Source organism: Oncorhynchus keta, chromosome 20 (genome assembly GCF_023373465.1).
Source record: "Oncorhynchus keta strain PuntledgeMale-10-30-2019 chromosome 20, Oket_V2, whole genome shotgun sequence".
NCBI classification, from domain to species: Eukaryota; Metazoa; Chordata; class Actinopteri; order Salmoniformes; family Salmonidae; genus Oncorhynchus; species Oncorhynchus keta.
In genome coordinates, this window is record NC_068440.1 from 43,521,748 (window position 1) to 43,541,122 (window position 19,375).

Here is a 19,375-nt window from a genome sequence, read left to right on the forward strand (position 1 = left end):
CGATGTATTAAAAGATAAACAGGATTGATAGCACAGCTGTCACACTGACAGACAATGCCCTGATACTTTGCCAACAGCTGGATACGGAATCTGTCATACAATAGATTCCACGTGTGTTCCAAATGGTTACCTGTTCCCTATATAGTGCACTACTTTTGACCAAAGACAAGTGCACTACATAGGAATTAGGGTGCCATTTGGGACACGTGAAAAGATTCCAGTGATTGGGGTGTGTATGTGTGTGTGCATTGTGCTTGGAAGTCTGGCAGACAGAGAGACAGTCGGTCAGTAACTCAGCAGATGGTATTGACTGGCTGTTGTTCTCCCTTTGCTCAGGGCACAAGACTCTAATACAGAGAGGAGCCCCAATCAATGACACTCATTTTAATAACTCTCAGAGAGAGTAGTAGAGAACTGAACATTTCAAGTGACTTGGTGAACTCGAGTCAACTCGAGTCGTGTTCAGAGGTGATTTTCCACGGGACATTAAACTGGGAAAACTTTCAGTGACTAATTTCTGTGAAATATACTCATAAATAATGTTATTTAATAGAAACATGTGAATTGTGTTCTTGCTGTTTGCTATAAAAAAGAAACAATAAAAACATATTATTTTAAATGATGGGCTGAACAGCAAGACATACAGACCAGCCTGTATCTAAAACATCAGCCGAAACCCAGCCCCTAAACCCAGCCGAAACCAAGCTCCTAAACCCAGCACCTAAACCCAGCCTAAACCAAGCCCCTAAACCCAGCCTAAACCCAGCGCCTAAACACAGCCCCTAAACCCAGCCTAAACCAAGCTCCTAAACCCAGCCCCTAAACCCAGCCTAAACCAAGCCCCTAAACCCAGCCCCTAAACCCAGCCAAAACCAAGCCCCTAAACCCAGCCCCTAAACCCAGCCAAAACCAAGCCCCTAAACCCAGCCCCTAAACCCAGCCCCTAAACCCAGCCTAAACCCAGCCCCTAAACCCAGTACCTAAACCCAGCCCCTAAACCCAGTACCTAAACCCAGCCCCTAAACCCAGCACCTAAACCGTTGACAGAGCAAAAACCAAGACATGAGGTTGAAGGAATTGTCCGTAGAGCTCCCGAGACAGGGTTGTTTCGAGGCACAGATCTGGGAAAGTGTACCAAAACATTTCTGCAGCATTGAAGGTCCCCAAGAACACAGTGGCCTCCATCATTCTACAGCATTGAAGGTCCCCAAGAACACAGTGGCCTCCATCATTCTGCAGCATTGAAGGTCCCCAAGAACACAGTGGCCTCCATCATTCTACAGCATTGAAGGTCCCCAAGAACACAGTGGCCTCCATCATTCTACAGCATTGAAGGTCCCCAAGAACACAGTGGCCTCCATCATTCTACAGCATTGAAGGTCCCCAAGAACACAGTGGCCTCCATCATTCTTAAAAGGAATATGTTTGGAACCACCAAGACTCTTACTCTAGCTAGGCTAGAGCTGCCGGTTTCGGGACACGAATCAGGTGGATTATATGAAATTATATAATTATATGAATTTATATGAAATCACGCTACGCCCTCAGACGAACCATCAAACAGGCAAAGCGCCAATACAGGATTAATATTGAATCCTGCTACATCGGCTCTGACACTCGTGGGATGTGGCAGGACTTGAAAAACTACAACGGACTACAAAGGGAAACCCAGCCGTGAGCTGCCCAGTGACGCGAGCCTACCAGACGGGCGAAATGGCTTTTATGTTCGCTTCGAGGCAAGCAAAACTGAAGCATGCATGAGAGCACCAGCTGTTCCGGGACGACTGTGTGATTAAGCTCTCCGTAGCCGATGTGTATTCGATCACAGCACCAATACATTATAATGTAAGAACAGCACGAGGCAGCCTAACACCACGAGGCAGCCTAACACCATGAGGCAGCCTAACACCACGAGGCAGCCTAACACCACGAGGCAGCCTAACACCACGAGGCAGCCTAACAACACGAGGCGTCCAAACACCATGAGGCAGCCTAACAACACGAGGCAGCCTAACAACACGAGGCGTCCAAACACCATGAGGCAGCCTAACAACACGAGGCAGCCTAACAACACGAGGCGTCCAAACACCATGAGGCAGCCTAACAACACGAGGCGGCCCAACACCACGAGGCAGCCTAACACCACGAGGCAGCCCAACACCACGAGGCAGCCCAACACCACGAGGCAGCCCAACACCACGAGGCGTCCCAACACCATGAGGCAGCCTAACACCACGAGGCAGCCTAACACCACGAGGCAGCCTAACAACACGAGGCGTCCAAACACCATGAGGCAGCCTAACACCACGAGGCAGCCTAACACCACGAGGCAGCCTAACAACACGAGGCGTCCAAACACCACGAGGCAGCCCAACACCACGAGGCAGCCCAACACCACGAGGCGTCCCAACACCACGAGGCGTCCCAACACCACGAGGCGTCCCAACACCACGAGGCGGCCCAACACCACGAGGCGGCCCAACACCACGAGGCGTCCCAACACCACGAGGCGTCCCAACACCACGAGGCGTCCCAACACCACGAGGCGTCCCAACACCACGAGGCTGCCCGACAACACGAGGCAGCCCGACAACACGAGGCAGCCTAACAAAACAACAAATATTCTCACTATATTCCCTCCCGGTAGAATAGATCAGACTGTCTGATAAACATATGAACAGTGTGCCTGTCTCCCTCTCTCTCTCACAAACACACTAGCAGGGCTGTGTATCTATCTGAACAAAGTGATCCTATTGTGAAGAAGTGGAGGAAGACTGAGTCCCTATAGAGCCTTATGGGCCCCGGTCAAAAGGAGTGTACTATATAGGGCATAGGGTGCCATGACAGAGGCAGACAAACAGTGGTCTGACACCAGACACAGCCCCAGGCCTCTCTGTGCTGCTGCAGGACCCAACATCTGCTGCCTGGTCTGGGATAATGCAAAATGTTCATCTCTCATGCCCTTTCTACACAAACACACACACACACACGCTCACACACACAATAATCTCTCATGCCCTTTCTACACAAACACACACGCTCACACACACAATAATCTCTCATGCCCTTTCTACACACACACACACACACACACACACACACACACACACACACACACACACACACACACACACACACACACACACACACACACACACACACACACACACACACACACACACACACACACACACACACACACACACACACACACACACACACACACACAATAATCTCTCATGTCCTTTCTCCTGAGGACAGGGCCATGCAGTGACCTGCCTCTAACTCTCCCAGGAAGACATCAGATGGTACACGCACACGCGTGTGCACAACAAACACACGCACTCGCACATGCACACACACACACACACGCACGCATGCACACACACACTCACACTCCAGCGTGCCCTGGTTTGGTTGTGACTTGGGGGTAGAAAGAGAAAATAAACACACATTAAAACAGGTGTGGTCTCCACATTACCAGGGTTAATGGTACATTATGGACACACTGTGAATTACATTTGGTACATATAGGACAGCGAGTGCAGGGTCTCGTAATGTAATGTAATGTAATGTAATGTAATGTCTGCCTGTCCGTTCGGGGCCTGAGTAAAAGCCATTAAATATGACTGCGACCCTGTATGAGAACAACCCTAGTTCCTCTGTCAAGGTCGTCTCTCTCAGGACATCCTCTCTGTCCCTCTGTCAAGGCTGTCTCTCTCAGGACATCCTCTCTGTCCCTCTGTCAAGGCTGTCTCTCTCAGGACATCCTCTCTGTTCCTCTGTCAAGGCTGTCTCTCTCAGGACATCCTCTCTGTCCCTCTGTCAAGGTAATCTCTCAGGGTCATCCTCTCTGTCCCTCTGTCAAGACTGTCTCTCTCGGGACATCCTCTCTGTCCCTCTGTCAAGGCTGTCTCTCTCAGGACATCCTCTCTGTCCCTCTGTAAAGGCTGTCTCTCTCAGGACATCCTCTCTGTTCCTCTGTCAAGGCTGTCTCTCTCAGGACATCCTCTCTATTCCTCTGTCAAGGTCATCTCTCAGGACATCCTCTCTGTCCCTCTGTCAAGGCTGTCTCTCTCAGGACATCCTCTCTGTCCCTCTGTCAAGGCTGTCTCTCTCAGGACATCCTCTCTGTTCCTCTGTCAAGGCTGTCTCTCTCAGGACATCCTCTCTGTCCCTCTGTCAAGGCTGTCTCTCTCAGGACATCCTCTCTGTCCCTCTGTCAAGGCTGTCTCTCTCAGGACATCCTCTCTGTCCCTCTGTAAAGGCTGTCTCTCTCAGGACATCCTCTCTGTTCCTCTGTCAAGGCTGTCTCTCTCAGGACATCCTCTCTATTCCTCTGTCAAGGTCATCTCTCAGGACATCCTCTCTGTTCCTCTGTCAAGGCTGTCTCTCTCAGGACATCCTCTCTGTTCCTCTGTCAAGGTCATCTCTCAGGACATCCTCTCTGTCCCTCTGTCAAGGCTGTCTCTCTCAGGACATCCTCTCCGTTCCTCTGTCAAGGACATCCTCTCTGTTCCTCTGTCAAGGCTGTCTCTCTCAGGACATCCTCTCTGTTCCTCTGTCAAGGCTGTCTCTCTCAGGACATCCTCTCTATTCCTCTGTCAAGGACATCCTCTCTGTTCCTCTGTCAAGGCTGTCTCTCTCGGGACATCCTCTCTGTTCCTCTGTCAAGACCGTCTCTCAGGACATCCTCTCTGTTCCTCTGTCAAGGACATCCTCTCTGTTCCTCTGTCAAGGCTGTCTCTCTCGGGACATCCTCTCTGTTCCTCTGTCAAGGCCGTCTCTCTGATCCTCTGTCAAGGCTGTCTCTCAGGACATCCTCTCTGTTACTCTCTCAGGACATCCTCTCTGTTCCTCTCTCAGGACATCCTCTCTGTTCCTCTCTCAGGACATCCTCTCTGATCCTCTGTCAAGGCTGTCTCTCAGGACATCCTCTCTGTTACTCTCTCAGGACATCCTCTCTGTTACTCTGTCAAGGCTGTCTCTCTTCTAAGTGCACTTTCCCTCCCAACCCGACTAGTGCTTTGGAATTGATTGAAACGAAATGTCACAAATATGCCCTGTAGCTCTGAGCTACGAGCCGTCCTTCCGCGCACGGCCTTAATTATTCATCAATTAGTTGTCTTTATTTATTTATTTTTGCAGAGATGTATGGTTCCCCTGCTCTAAATCAGTCCAAAGTCATTCATTTATGGGTTTGCAATTAAACCTTATGCATAATTAATGAGCCAGACCCAACTCTGTCTGTCTGTAGACACTACAACAAGCTGAGGTCTCTGTACTCTGGAGGGAATGAGGAGGAATTAACCCAGAGGAATTCACTTCTCTCTCTCTGTACTCTGGAGGGAACGAGGAGGAATTAACCCAGAGGAATTCACTTCTCTCTCTCTGTACTCTGGAGGGAATGAGGAGGAATTAACCCAGAGGAATTCACTTCTCTCTCTGTACTCTGGAGGGAATGAGGAGGAATTCACTTCTCTCTCTCTGTACTCTGGAGGGAATGAGGAGGAATTCACTTCTCTCTCTCTGTACTCTGGAGGGAACGAGGAGGAATTCACTTCTCTCTCTCTGTACTCTGGAGGGAACGAGGAGGAATTCACTTCTCTCTCTCTGTACTCTGGAGGGAACGAGGAGGAATTCACTTCTCTCTCTCTGATTGGAATGAACAGATGCCATCGGCCTGAGAGGGAGAATGGAGATGGAAAGATCACCGTACGCTGAGAATAACACAATAGGACTCAGTGAACAGATGGAAGTGTACAAATCTAGTAAACATGTATAAAGTATTAAAATATATTTAGATATTTAATTGTGGAACATATTTTAACAAAAATATTAATGCAATAGCCTCGAAGTACATTTCTCAAGTCTGTAATTATAATATGGTAATAACATGTCTATAACTGAACACACAGATCAATGGACCATCCTGGTAATAACATGTCTATAACTGAACACACAGATCAATGGACCATCCTGGTAATAACATGTCTATAACTGAACAGATCAATGGACCATCCTGGTAATAACATGTCTATAACTGAACAGATCAATGGACCATCCTGGTAATAATGTCTATAATGAACAGATCAATACCACTGAACTATAACTGAACAGATCAATGGACCATCCTGGTAATAACATGTCCATAACTGAACACACAGATCAATGGACCATCCTGGTAATAACATGTCTATAACTGAACAGACAATGGACAGTAATAACATGTCTATAACTGAACAGATCAATGGACCATCCTGGTAATAACATGTCTATAACTGAACAGATCAATGGACCATCCTGGTAATAACATGTCTATAACTGAACAGATCAATGGACCATCCTGGTAATAACATGTCTATAACTGAACAGATCAATGGACCATCCTGGTAATAACATGTCTATAACTGAACAGATCAATGGACCATCCTGGTAATAACATGTCTATAACTGAACAGATCAATGGACCATCCTGGTAATAACATGTCTATAACTGAACACACAGATCAATGGACCATCCTGGTAATAACATGTCTATAACTGAACAGATCAATGGACCATCCTGGTAATAACATGTCTATAACTGAACAGATCAATGGACCATCCTGGTAATAACATGTCTATAACTGAACAACAGATCAATGGACCATCCTGGTAATAACATGTCTATAACTGAACAGATCAATGGACCATCCTGGTAATAACATGTCTATAACTGAACAGATCAATGGACCATCCTGGTAATAACATGTCTATAACTGAACAGATCAATGGACCATCCTGGTAATAACATGTCTATAACTGTCCAACCTAGCTCTCTGTCCAACCTAGCTCTCTGGCCAACCTAGCTCTCTGTCCAACCTAGCTCTCTGGCCAACCTAGCTCTCTGTCCAACCTAGCTCTCTGGCCAACCTAGCTGTCTGTCCAACCTAGCTCACTGTCCAACATAGCTCTCTGGCCAACCTAGCTGTCTGGCCAATCTAGCTCTCTGTCCAAAGTGTTAGCTCTCTGTCCAACCTAGCTCTCTGTCCAATACTATAGTGAACAATGTTGTCCAACCTAGCTCTCTGTCCAACCTACTCTTTAGCTCTCTGTCCAACCTAGCTCTCTGGCCAACCTAGCTCTCTGTCCAACCTAGCTCTCTGTCCAACCTAGCTCTCTGTCCAACCTAGCTCTCTGTCCAACCTAGCTCTCTGTCCAACCTAGCTCTCTGTCCAACCTAGCTCTCTGTCCAACCTAGCTCTCTGTCCAACCTAGCTCTCTGGCCAACCTAGCTCTCTGTCCAACCTAGCTCTCTGTCCAACCTAGCTCTCTGTCCAACCTAGCTCTCTGTCCAACCTAGCTCTCTGTCCAACCTAGCTCTCTGTCCAACCTAGCTCTCTGTCCAACCTAGCTCTCTGTCCAACCTAGCTCTCTGTCCAACCTAGCTCTCTGTCCAACCTAGATCTCTGTCCAACCAAGCTCTCTGTCCAACCTCGCTCTCTGTCCAACCTAGTTCATTGTTTTGGCCTTATGATATTGTGTCAGGAGTCTGGTCTCTTACTATGGTCCTCTGCTGCCACCTGGTGGACAAGCAGACAATGCATATTGGATTGAAAGAACAGGGTCCACTTCCTTATAATTACATCAAACACATGTTTTAATAGAAGTACCTCTTCATACAGACGCGACACCATAGTATGAATGTCCGCTCTTATTGAAGCACTTGTAAGAACAGAGGAGAACACGTACAGGGACGGTCTGAGGACGGCTCATCTTCATGTCCTGAAGGAGAGATCAGTGAGACAGTTGCTTGGCTTTATACGTGCTGCTATGTGTCTACAGATTGTATACCATTGAAACCAGTGATGTATTAGGAAGAGGTGTTTACCTTTCACCACACCAACGATTGGAACCATAGGCACAAAGTAAGTTCATTTGTAGATGACTTGAAATATAATGTTTTGAGTCCGTATATGTATCAGAATGAAGTATAAATGATTTGATGTGTAAATGAGCTGTAGTGTAGGCTACATAGTGTCTGTAGATGTTTGGGGCAGCTGGCTACTGGTATCCTCTATGAACTTAGACCCTTTGTCTTGTACAATGTTCTGTATACTTTCAAAGTAGTGTACAAGGAAAGGGACGCAGGTAATCTCAGTTACCGTGCCATCCTAAGAGATATATATATATATTTTTTGGACATCAGACACGGTTGCCTTGATATATTGTCCCTGTCCATTCAGCCTTCGGGGTTCTGTCCATCGTGCAGACAGGAAGAAAGAACTCTCCGGGAAAAAGAAAGGCGGAGTTTCATGATGAACAGCTCATGATGTGATTGTGTTAACGGACAGGAACTCAAAGTCATTTTGTTCTACCGATGTGAGTATTCTATAATCAAATGCAGACCGAGTTACCTCCCGAGATATTTTTTTTTTCAGTCATTGTCGCTACCGTGTATATTACCCCCTAGTCAACACCACGACAGCTCTCAAAAAACGACACTGGACTATGTGCAAACTGGAAACTCTATATCCTGAGGTCACGTTTATTGCAGCTGGGGTCTTTAATAAAGGAAATCTGAGGAAAACACTACAGGAATTCTACCAACACATCTCCTGTGCTACACGCTTAACATGGACCCTGGATCATTGCTACTCTCTTCCCGGGACGGCTACAAGGCCCTCCCCCTCCCTCCGGTAAATCAGATCACGCCTCCATTGTGCTCCACCCCACCTATAGGCAGACACTTAAACAGGAAGTACCCGTGGTAAGGACTGTTCAATGTTGGTCTGACCAATCGGAATCTATCCTTCAACATGGTTTAGATCACACGGAGTAGAAAATGTTCTGGGTCACTTTTGAGAAAATAGTATCGACGTATACACTGACTCTGTGACTAATTGCATAGAGTGTGGTCCTTCTGTAGCTCAGTTGGTAGAGCATGGCGCTTGTAACGCCAGGGTAGTGGGTTCGATTCCCGGGACCACCCATACGTAGAATGTATGCACACATGACTGTAAGTCGCTTTGGATAAAAGCGTCTGCTAAATGGCATATATAGAGGATGTTGTTCCCACTGTGTCGATTTGAACTTATCCAAACAACAAAATGTGGATAAACGACAGCATTCACGCAAAAATGAAAGCGCGAACCACCGCATTTAACCATGGCAAGGTGACTGGGAACATGGATGTGTACAAACAGACCAGTAAGACATCTGTAAAAGGCAATCAAAAGAGGCAATTTAACGACTCAGATACGAGACATATGTGGCAGGGACTCCAGATAATCACAGGTTATAAAGGGAAGGTCAACCATGTTGCGGACACCGACACCTCACTCCCGGACGAACTAAACACTCTCGCATAGAGGAAAACAATATTGAGCCGTCGACAGGGCCCCCGACGTTCACAAGGACTGTGTGTCCTCTTTCTCCGTGGCCGACGTGTCTAAGTCATTTAAACGTGTTAAACACGGGCCCAGACGGTATCCCAAGCCGCGGCCTCAGAGCAAGAGCAGACCAGCTGGCTGGAATGTTTACAGACATATTCAATCTCTCCCAGTCTGTCCCCGCTTAATTGATGTCTACCATTGGTCCTGTACCCAGGGAAGCGAAGGTAATGTCTATTTTTTGGGGGGGATTATGTGTGGATAGTGTTTTGTTGATTTAATTGCTAGGTTTAACTGCACTGTTGAAGCTGGAAACACAAGCATTTCGCTTCACCTACGATAACATCTGAAAACGCGACCAAAAACAGCGTTGATTTGATTTGTAGTGCACTATGTAGGGAACAGGGTGCCTGGTCAAGGTAGTGCACTATGTAGGGAATAGGGTGCCTGGTCAGGTAGTGCACTATGTAGGGAACAGGGTGCCTGGTCAAGGTAGTGCACTATGAGGGAACAGGGTGCCTGGTCAGGTGTGCTATGTGGAACAGGGTGCCTGATCAAGGTAGTGCACTATGTAGGGTATAGGGTGCCTGGTCAAGGTAGTGCACTATGTAGGGAACAGGGTGCCTGGTCAAGGTAGTGCACTATGTAGGGAATAGGGTGCCTGGTCAAGGTAGTGCACTATGTAGGGAACAGGGTGCCTGGTCAAGGTAGTGCACTATGTAGGGAATAGGGTGCCTGGTCAAGGTAGTGTACTATGTAGGGAATAGGGTGCCTGGTCAAGGTAGTGCACTATGTAGGGAACAGGGTGCCTGGTCAATGTAGTGCACTATGTAGGGAACAGGGTGCCTGGTCAAGGTAGTGCACTATGTAGGGAACAGGGTGCCTGGTCAAGGTAGTGCACTATGTAGGGAATAGGGTGCCTGGTCAAGGTAGTGCACTATGTAGGGAACAGGGTGCCTGGTCAAGGTAGTGCACTATGTAGGGAATAGGGTGCCTGGTCAAGGTAGTGCACTATGTAGGGAATAGGGTGCCTGGTCAAGGTAGTGCACTATGTAGGGAATAGGGTGCCTGGTCAAGGTAGTGCACTATGTAGGGAATAGGGTGCCTGGTCAAGGTAGTGCACTATGTAGGGTATAGGGTGCCTGGTCAAGGTAGTGCACTATGTAGGGAATAGGGTGCCTGGTCAAGGTAGTGCACTATGTAGGGAATAGGGTGCCTGGTCAAGGTAGTGCACTATGTAGGGAATAGGGTGCCTGGTCAAGGTAGTGCACTATGTAGGGAATAGGGTGCCTGGTCAAGGTAGTGCACTATGTAGGGAATAGGGTGCCTGGTCAAGGTAGTGCACTATGTAGGGAATAGGGTGCCTGGTCAAGGTAGTGCACTATGTAGAGAACAGGGTGCCTGGTCAAGGTAGTGCACTATGTAGGGTATAGGGTGCCTGGTCAAGGTAGTGCACTATGTAGGGAACAGGGTGCCTGGTCAAGGTAGTGCACTATGTAGGGTATAGGGTGCCTGGTCAAGGTAGTGCACTATGTAGAGAACAGGGTGCCTGGTCAAGGTAGTGCACTATGTAGGGTATAGGGTGCCTGGTCAAGGTAGTGCACTATGTAGGGTATAGGGTGCCTGGTCAAGGTAGTGCACTATGTAGGGTATAGGGTGCCTGGTCAAAGTAGTGCACTATGTAGGGTATAGGGTGCCATTAGGGCTGTATCCTCTCTGTACCTTCCTGAGGTTGATGAAGCGTACACACTCCAGCCAGGTGGTGAGGAAGGGTTGGAGGCAGAGGGAACACCTGCCCCAGTCAGCCAGCAGCAGGCTCAGACCAGGGTGGTACGACAGAGCCCTGTGGACCACACCCAACCTCCTCTTGTCCTCCACCAGGATCTGACGAGCAGACAGCTCCTGGAGACAAGAGATACAGGGATGCAACGGGTCAGTACTACTGATGGTGTGTGTTCTGGTGTGTTCTGGTGGTGTGTGATGTGGTGTGTGTTGCGGTGTGTGGTGTGGTATGTTCTGGTGGTGTGTTTTGGTGTTGTGGTGTGTTGGGGTGTTGTGTTTTGTGTTGTGGTGTTGTGGTGTGTTGTGGTGTGTTGGGGTGTTGTGGTGTGTTGGGGTGTTGTGTTGTGTGTTTGGTGTTGTGGTGTGTGTGTTGGGGTGTTGTGGTGTGTTGTGTTTGGTGTGTTGTGTGTGGTGGTGTTGTGGTGTGTTGTGGTGTTTGTGTGTTGGGGTGTTGTGGTGTGTTGTGGTGTTGTGGTGTGTTGGGGTGTTGTGTGTGTTGGGGTGTTGTGTGTGTTGGGGTGTTGTGGTGTGTTGTGGTGTTGTGGTGTGTTGTGGTGTTGTGGTGTGTTGTGGTGTTGTGGTGTGTTGTGGTGTTGTGGTGTTGTGGTGTGTTGTGGTGTTGTGGTGTTGTGGTGTGTTGTTGTGGTGTGTTGGGGTGTTGTGGTGTTGTGTGTTGTGTGTGTTGTGGTGTGTGTTGTGGTGTTGTGGTGTGTTGGGGTGGTGTTGTGGTGTGTTGTGTTGTGGTGTTGTGGTGTGTTGGGGTGTTTGGTGTGTTGTGGTGTTGTGTTGTTGGGGTGTTGTGGTGTGTTGTGGTGTTGTGGTGTGTTGGGGTGTTGTGGTTTTGGGGTGTTGTGGTGTGTTGTGGTGTTGTGTGTGTTGTGGTGTTGTGGTGTGTTGTGGTGTTGTGGTGTGTTGTGGTGTTGTGGTGTTGTGGTGTGTTGTGGTGTTGTGGTGTTTGGTGTTTGGTGTTGTGGTGTGTTGTGGTGTTGTGTTGTGGTGTTGTGGTGTGACATGGTGATGTGGTGTGTTGTGTTGTTGTGTTGTGGTGTGTTGGGGTGTTTTGGGGTGTTGTGGTGTGTTGTGGTGTGTTGGGGTGTTGTGTTTTGGTGTTGTGGTGTTGTGGTGTTGTGGTGTTGTGGTGTGTTGTGGTGTGTTGTGGTGTTGTGGTGTTGTGGTGTTGTGGTGTGTTGTGGTGTTGTGGTGTTGTGTTGTTCCAGTTTATATGAACAGGATACCCAGGTGTACCCAGTCCAATGACATGCTGATGCAGGTTCCCTCTCCATAATGCCATAGTAATAAGAAATAGGAAGTACAAATAAAACCAACTGAATCGAATATAACACACTGAAGGGCTGGAACGAAAGCCTGCACACCCTGTACCCCTATAGTCTATATACCACCCTGTACCCCTATAGTCTATATACCACCCTGTACCCCTATAGTCTATATACCACCCTGTACTCCTGATGTAGTCTATATACCACCCTGTACCCCTGATGTAGTCTATATACCACCCTGTACCCCTGATGTAGTCTATATGTCACCCTGTACCCCTGATGTAGTCTATATGTCACCCTGTACCCCTGATGTAGTCTATATACCACCCTGTACCCCTGATGTAGTCTATATACCACCCTGTACCCCTGTACCCCTGATGTAGTCTATATACAACCCTGTACCCCTGATGTAGTCTATATACCACCCTGTACCCCTGTACCCCTGATGTAGTCTATATACCACCCTGTACCCCTATAGTCTATATGCCACCCTGTACCCCTGAGGTAGTCTATATACCACCCTGTACCCCTGATGTAGTCTATATACCACCCTGTACCCCTGTACCCCTGTACCCCTGATGTAGTCTATATACCACCCTGTACCCCTGATGTAGTCTATATACCGCCCTGTACCCCTGTACCCCTGATGTAGTCTATATACCACCCTGTACCCCTATAGTCTATATACCACCCTGTACCCCTGATGTAGTCGATATACCACCGTGTACCCCTGATGTAGTCTATATGCCACCCTGTACCCCTGACAGACCCCTGATGTAGTCTATATGCCACCCTGTACCCCTGATGTAGTCTATATGCCACCCTGTACCCCTGATGTAGTCTATATGCCACCCTGTACCCCTGAAAGACCCCTGATGTAGTCTATATGTCACCCTGTACCCCTGATGTAGTCTATATGCCACCCTGTACCCCTGATGTAGTCTATATGTCACCCTGTACCCCTGATGTGGTCTATATACCACCCTGTAACCCTGATGTAGTCTATATGTCACCCTGTACCCCTGATGTAGTCTATATACAACCCTGTACCCCTGATGTAGTCTATATACCACCCTGTACCCCTGTACCCCTGACAGACCCCTGATGTAGTCTATATACCACCCTGTACCCCTGTACCCCTGACAGACCCCTGATGTAGTCTATATGCCACCCTGTACCCCTGACAGGCCCCTGATGTAGTCTATATACCACCCTGTACCCCTGACAGGCCCCTGATGTAGTCTATATACCACCCTGTACCCCTGACAGACCCCTGATGTAGGCTATATGCCACCCTGTACCCCTCACAGACCCCTGATGTAGTCTATATGCCACCCTGTACCCCTGACAGACCCCTGATGTAGTCTATATACCACCCTGTACCCCTGATGTAGTCTATATACCACCCTGTACCCCTGACAGACCCCTGATGTAGTCTATATGCCACCCTGTACCCCTCACAGACCCCTGATGTAGTCTATATGCCACCCTGTACCCCTGACAGACCCCTGATGTAGTCTATATACCACCCTGTACCCCTGATGTAGTCTATATACCACCCTGTACCCCTGACAGACCCCTGATGTAGTCTATATGTCACCCTGTACCCCTGATGTAGTCTATATGCCACCCTGTACCCCTGTACCCCTGACAGACCCCTGATGTAGTCTATATACCACCCTGTACCCCTGACAGACCCCTGATGCAGGTTCCCTCTCCATAATGCCATAGTAATAAGAAATAGGAAGTACAAATAAAACCAACTGAATCGAATATAACACACTGAAGGGCTGGAACGAAAGCCTGCACACCCTGTACCCCTATAGTCTATATACCACCCTGTACCCCTATAGTCTATATACCACCCTGTACCCCTATAGTCTATATACCACCCTGTACCCCTGATGTAGTCTATATACCACCCTGTACCCCTGATGTAGTCTATATACCACCCTGTACCCCTGATGTAGTCTATATACCACCCTGTACCCCTGTACCCCTGATGTAGTCTATATACCACCCTGTACCCCTGATGTAGTCTATATGTCTCCCTGTACCCCTGATGTAGTCTATATGTCACCCTGTACCCCTGATGTAGTCTATATACCACCCTGTACCCCTGATGTAGTCTATATACCACCCTGTACCCCTGATGTAGTCTATATACCACCCTGTACCCCTGATGTAGTCTATATACCACCCTGTACCCCTGTACCCCTGATGTAGTCTATATACCACCCTGTACCCCTGATGTAGTCTATATGTCTCCCTGTACCCCTGATGTAGTCTATATACCACCCTGTACCCCTGTACCCCTGACAGACCCCTGATGTAGTCTATATGCCACCCTGTACCCCTGACAGACCCCTGATGTAGTCTATATACCACCCTGTACCCCTGACAGACCCCTGATGTAGTCTATTTGTCACCCTGTACCCCTGACAGACCCCTGATGTAGTCTATATGTCACCCTGTACCCCTGATGTAGTCTATATACCACCCTGTACCCCTGATGTAGTCTATATGTCACCCTGTACCCCTGATGTAGTCTATATACCACCCTGTACCCCTGATGTAGTCTATATACCACCCTGTACCCCTGTACCCCTGATGTAGTCTATATACAACCCTGTACCCCTGATGTAGTCTATATACCACCCTGTACCCCTGTACCCCTGATGTAGTCTATATACCACCCTGTACCCCTATAGTCTATATGCCACCCTGTACCCCTGAGGTAGTCTATATACCACCCTGTACCCCTGATGTAGTCTATATACCACCCTGTACCCCTGTACCCCTGATGTAGTCTATATACCACCCTGTACCCCTGATGTAGTCTATATACCACCCTGTACCCCTGATGTAGTCTATATACCACCCTGTACCCCTATAGTCTATATACCACCCTGTACCCCTGATGTAGTCGATATACCACCCTGTACCCCTGATGTAGTCGATATACCACCCTGTACCCCTGATGTAGTCTATATGCCACCCTGTACCCCTGACAGACCCCTGATGTAGTCTGCCACCCTGTACCCTGACAGACCCCTGATGTAGTCTATATACCACCCTGTACCCCTGATGTAGTCTATATGCCACCCTGTACCCCTGAAAGACCCCTGATGTAGTCTATATGTCACCCTGTACCCCTGATGTAGTCTATATGCCACCCTGTACCCCTGATGTAGTCTATATGTCACCCTGTACCCCTGATGTAGTCTATATACCACCCTGTAACCCTGATGTAGTCTATATGTCACCCTGTACCCCTGATGTAGTCTATATACCACCCTGTACCCCTGATGTAGTCTATATACCACCCTGTACCCCTGTACCCCTGACAGACCCCTGATGTAGTCTATATACCACCCTGTACCCCTGTACCCCTGACAGACCCCTGATGTAGTCTATATGCCACCCTGTACCCCTGACAGGCCCCTGATGTAGTCTATATACCACCCTGTACCCCTGACAGGCCCCTGATGTAGTCTATATACCACCCTGTACCCCTGACAGACCCCTGATGTAGGCTATATGCCACCCTGTACCCCTCACAGACCCCTGATGTAGTCTATATGCCACCCTGTACCCCTGACAGACCCTGATGTAGTCTATATACCACCCTGTACCCCTGATGTAGTCTATATACCACCCTGTACCCCTGACAGACCCTGATGTAGTCTATATGCCACCCTGTACCCCTCACAGACCCCTGATGTAGTCTATATGCCACCCTGTACCCCTGACAGACCCCTGATGTAGTCTATATACCACCCTGTACCCCTGATGTAGTCTATATACCACCCTGTACCCCTGACAGACCCCTGATGTAGTCTATATGTCACCCTGTACCCCTGATGTAGTCTATATGCCACCCTGTACCCCTGATGTAGTCTATATGCCACCCTGTACCCCTGTACCCCTGTACCCCTGACAGACCCCTGATGCAGGTTCCCTCTCCATAATGCCATAGTAATAAGAAATAGGAAGTACAAATAAAACCAACTGAATCGAATATAACACACTGAAGGGCTGGAACGAAAGCCTGCACACCCTGTACCCCTATAGTCTATATACCACCCTGTACCCCTATAGTCTATATACCACCCTGTACCCCTGATGTAGTCTATATACCACCCTGTACCCCTGATGTACTCTATATGTCTCCCTGTACCCCTGATGTAGTCTATATGTCACCCTGTACCCCTGATGTAGTCTATATACCACCCTGTACCCCTGATGTAGTCTATATACCACCCTGTACCCCTGATGTAGTCTATATACCACCCTGTACCCCTGATGTAGTCTATATACCACCCTGTACCCCTGATGTAGTCTATATACCACCCTGTACCCCTGTACCCCTGTACCCCTGATGTAGTCTATATACCACCCTGTACCCCTGATGTAGTCTATATGTCTCCCTGTACCCCTGATGTAGTCTATATGTCACCCTGTACCCCTGATGTAGTCTATATACCACCCTGTACCCCTGATGTAGTCTATATACCACCCTGTACCCCTGATGTAGTCTATATACCACCCTGTACCCCTGATGTAGTCTATATACCACCCTGTACCCCTGTACCCCTGTACCCCTGATGTAGTCTATATACCACCCTGTACCCCTGATGTAGTCTATATGTCTCCCTGTACCCCTGATGTAGTCTATATACCACCCTGTACCCCTGTACCCCTGACAGACCCCTGATGTAGTCTATATGCCACCCTGTACCCCTGACAGACCCCTGATGTAGTCTATATACCACCCTGTACCCCTGACAGACCCCTGATGTAGTCTATTTGTCACCCTGTACCCCTGACAGACCCCTGATGTAGTCTATATGTCACCCTGTACCCCTGACAGACCCCTGATGTATTCTATATGCCACCCTGTACCCCTGACAGACCCCTGATGTAGTCTACATACCACCCTGTACCCCTGACAGACCCCTGATGTAGTCTATATGTCACCCTGTACCCCTGACAGACCCCTGATGTAGTCTATATGTCACCCTGTACCCCTGACAGACCCCTGATGTAGTCTATATGCCACCCTGTACCCCTGACAGACCCCTGATGTAGTCTATATACCACCCTGTACCCCTGACAGACCCCTGATGTAGTCTATTTGTCACCCTGTACCCCTGACAGACCCTTGATGTAGTCTATATACCACCCTGTACCCCTGATGTAGTCTATATGTCTCCCTGTACCCCTGATATAGTCTATATGTCACCCTGTACCCCTGACAGACCCCTGATGTAGTCTATATACCACCCTGTACCCCTGATGTAGTCTATATACCACCCTGTACCCCTGATGTACTCTATATGTCTCCCTGTACCCCTGATGTAGTCTATATGTCACCCTGTACCCCTGATGTAGTCTATATACCACCCTGTACCCCTGATGTAGTCTATATACCACCCTGTACCCCTGTTCCCCTGACAGACCCCTGATGTAGTCTATATGCCACCCTGTACCCCTGTTCCCCTGACAGACCCCTGATGTAGTCTATATGCCACCCTGTACCCCTGACAGACCCCTGATGTAGTCTATATACCACCCTGTACCCCTGACAGACCCCTGATGTAGTCTATATGCCACCCTGTACCCCTGACAGACCCCTGATGTAGTCTATATGCCACCCTGTACCCCTGACAGACCCCTGATGTAGTCTACATGCCCCCCTGTACCCCTGACAGACCCCTGATGTAGACTATATGTCACCCTGTACCCCTGACAGACCCCTGATGTAGTCTATATGCCACCCTGTACCCCTGACAGACCCTGATGTAGTCTATATGCCACCCTGTACCCCTGACAGACCCTGATGTAGTCTATATGCCACCCTGTACCCCTGACAGACCCCTGATGTAGTCTATGCCACCCTACCACCCTGTACCCCTGACAGACCCCTGATGTAGTCTATATGCCACCCTGTACCCCTGTACAGACAGACCCCTGATGTAGTCTATATGCCACCCTGTACCCTGACAGAACCCTGATGTAGTCTATATGCCACCCTGTACCCCTGTACCCCTGACAGACCCCTGATGTAGTCTATATGCCACCCTGTACCCCTGACAGAACCCTGATGTAGTCTATATGCCACCCTGTACCCCTGACAGACCGCTGATGTAGTCTATATACCACCCTGTACCGCTGACAGACCCCTGATGTAGTCTATATACCACCCTGTACCCCTGACAGACCCCTGATGTAGTCTATATACCACCCTGTACCCCTGACAGACCCCTGATGTAGTCTATATGCCACCCTGAACCCCTGATGTAGTCTATATGCCACCCTGTACCCCTGATGTAGTCTATATGCCACCCTGAACCCCTGATGTAGTCTATATACCACCCTGTACCCCTGACAGACCCCTGATGTAGTCTATATGCCACCCTGTACCCCTGACAGACCCCTGATGTAGTCTATATACCACCCTGTACCCCTGACAGACCCCTGATGTAGTCTATATGCCACCCTGTACCCCTGACAGACCCCTGATGTCGTCTATATGTCACCCTGTACCCCTGACAGACCCTGATGTAGTCTATATGCCACCCTATACCCCTGACAGACCCCTGATGTAGTCTATATGCCACCCTGTACCCCTGACAGACCCCTGATGTAGTCTATATGCCACCCTGTACCCCTGACAGACCCCTGATGTAGTCTATATGTCACCCTGTACCCCTGATGTAGTCTATATGTCACCCTGTACCCCTGACAGACCCCTGATGTAGTCTATATGCCACCCTGTACCCCTGTACCCCTGACAGACCCCTGATGTAGTCTATATACCACCCTGTACCCCTGACAGACCCCTGATGTAGTCTATATGCCACCCTGTACCCCTGACAGACCCCTGATGTAGTCTATATGCCACCCTGTACCCCTGATGTAGTCTATATGTCACCCTGT

The 19,375-nt window shown here is 48.8% G+C and overlaps 1 protein-coding gene across 48 annotated transcripts in view; it reads right to left on the reverse strand.

The window, feature by feature from the left end:
* Positions 1-6,226: 6,226 nt before the first annotated feature.
* The window catches only part of lrrc69 (leucine rich repeat containing 69), a 28,446-nt gene continuing 15,297 nt past the window's right edge, over positions 6,227-19,375 (reverse strand). Inside the window, exons 7-12 of one of the 48 annotated variants that reach the window (XM_052472981.1) lie at positions 11,097-11,276; positions 7,478-7,767; positions 7,274-7,443; positions 7,189-7,205; positions 6,882-6,915; positions 6,227-6,830 (exon numbers count right to left, since the gene is read on the reverse strand). In XM_052472981.1, the coding sequence (XP_052328941.1) occupies positions 7,660-7,767; positions 11,097-11,276 (288 nt within the window). In that variant the 3' untranslated portion in view covers positions 6,227-6,830; positions 6,882-6,915; positions 7,189-7,205; positions 7,274-7,443; positions 7,478-7,659. Of the gene's footprint in view, positions 6,933-7,103; positions 7,768-11,096; positions 11,277-19,375 lie in introns of all 48 variants that reach the window. The other 47 variants (XM_052472980.1, XM_052472978.1, XM_052472977.1 and 44 more) reach the window with 47 other exon arrangements.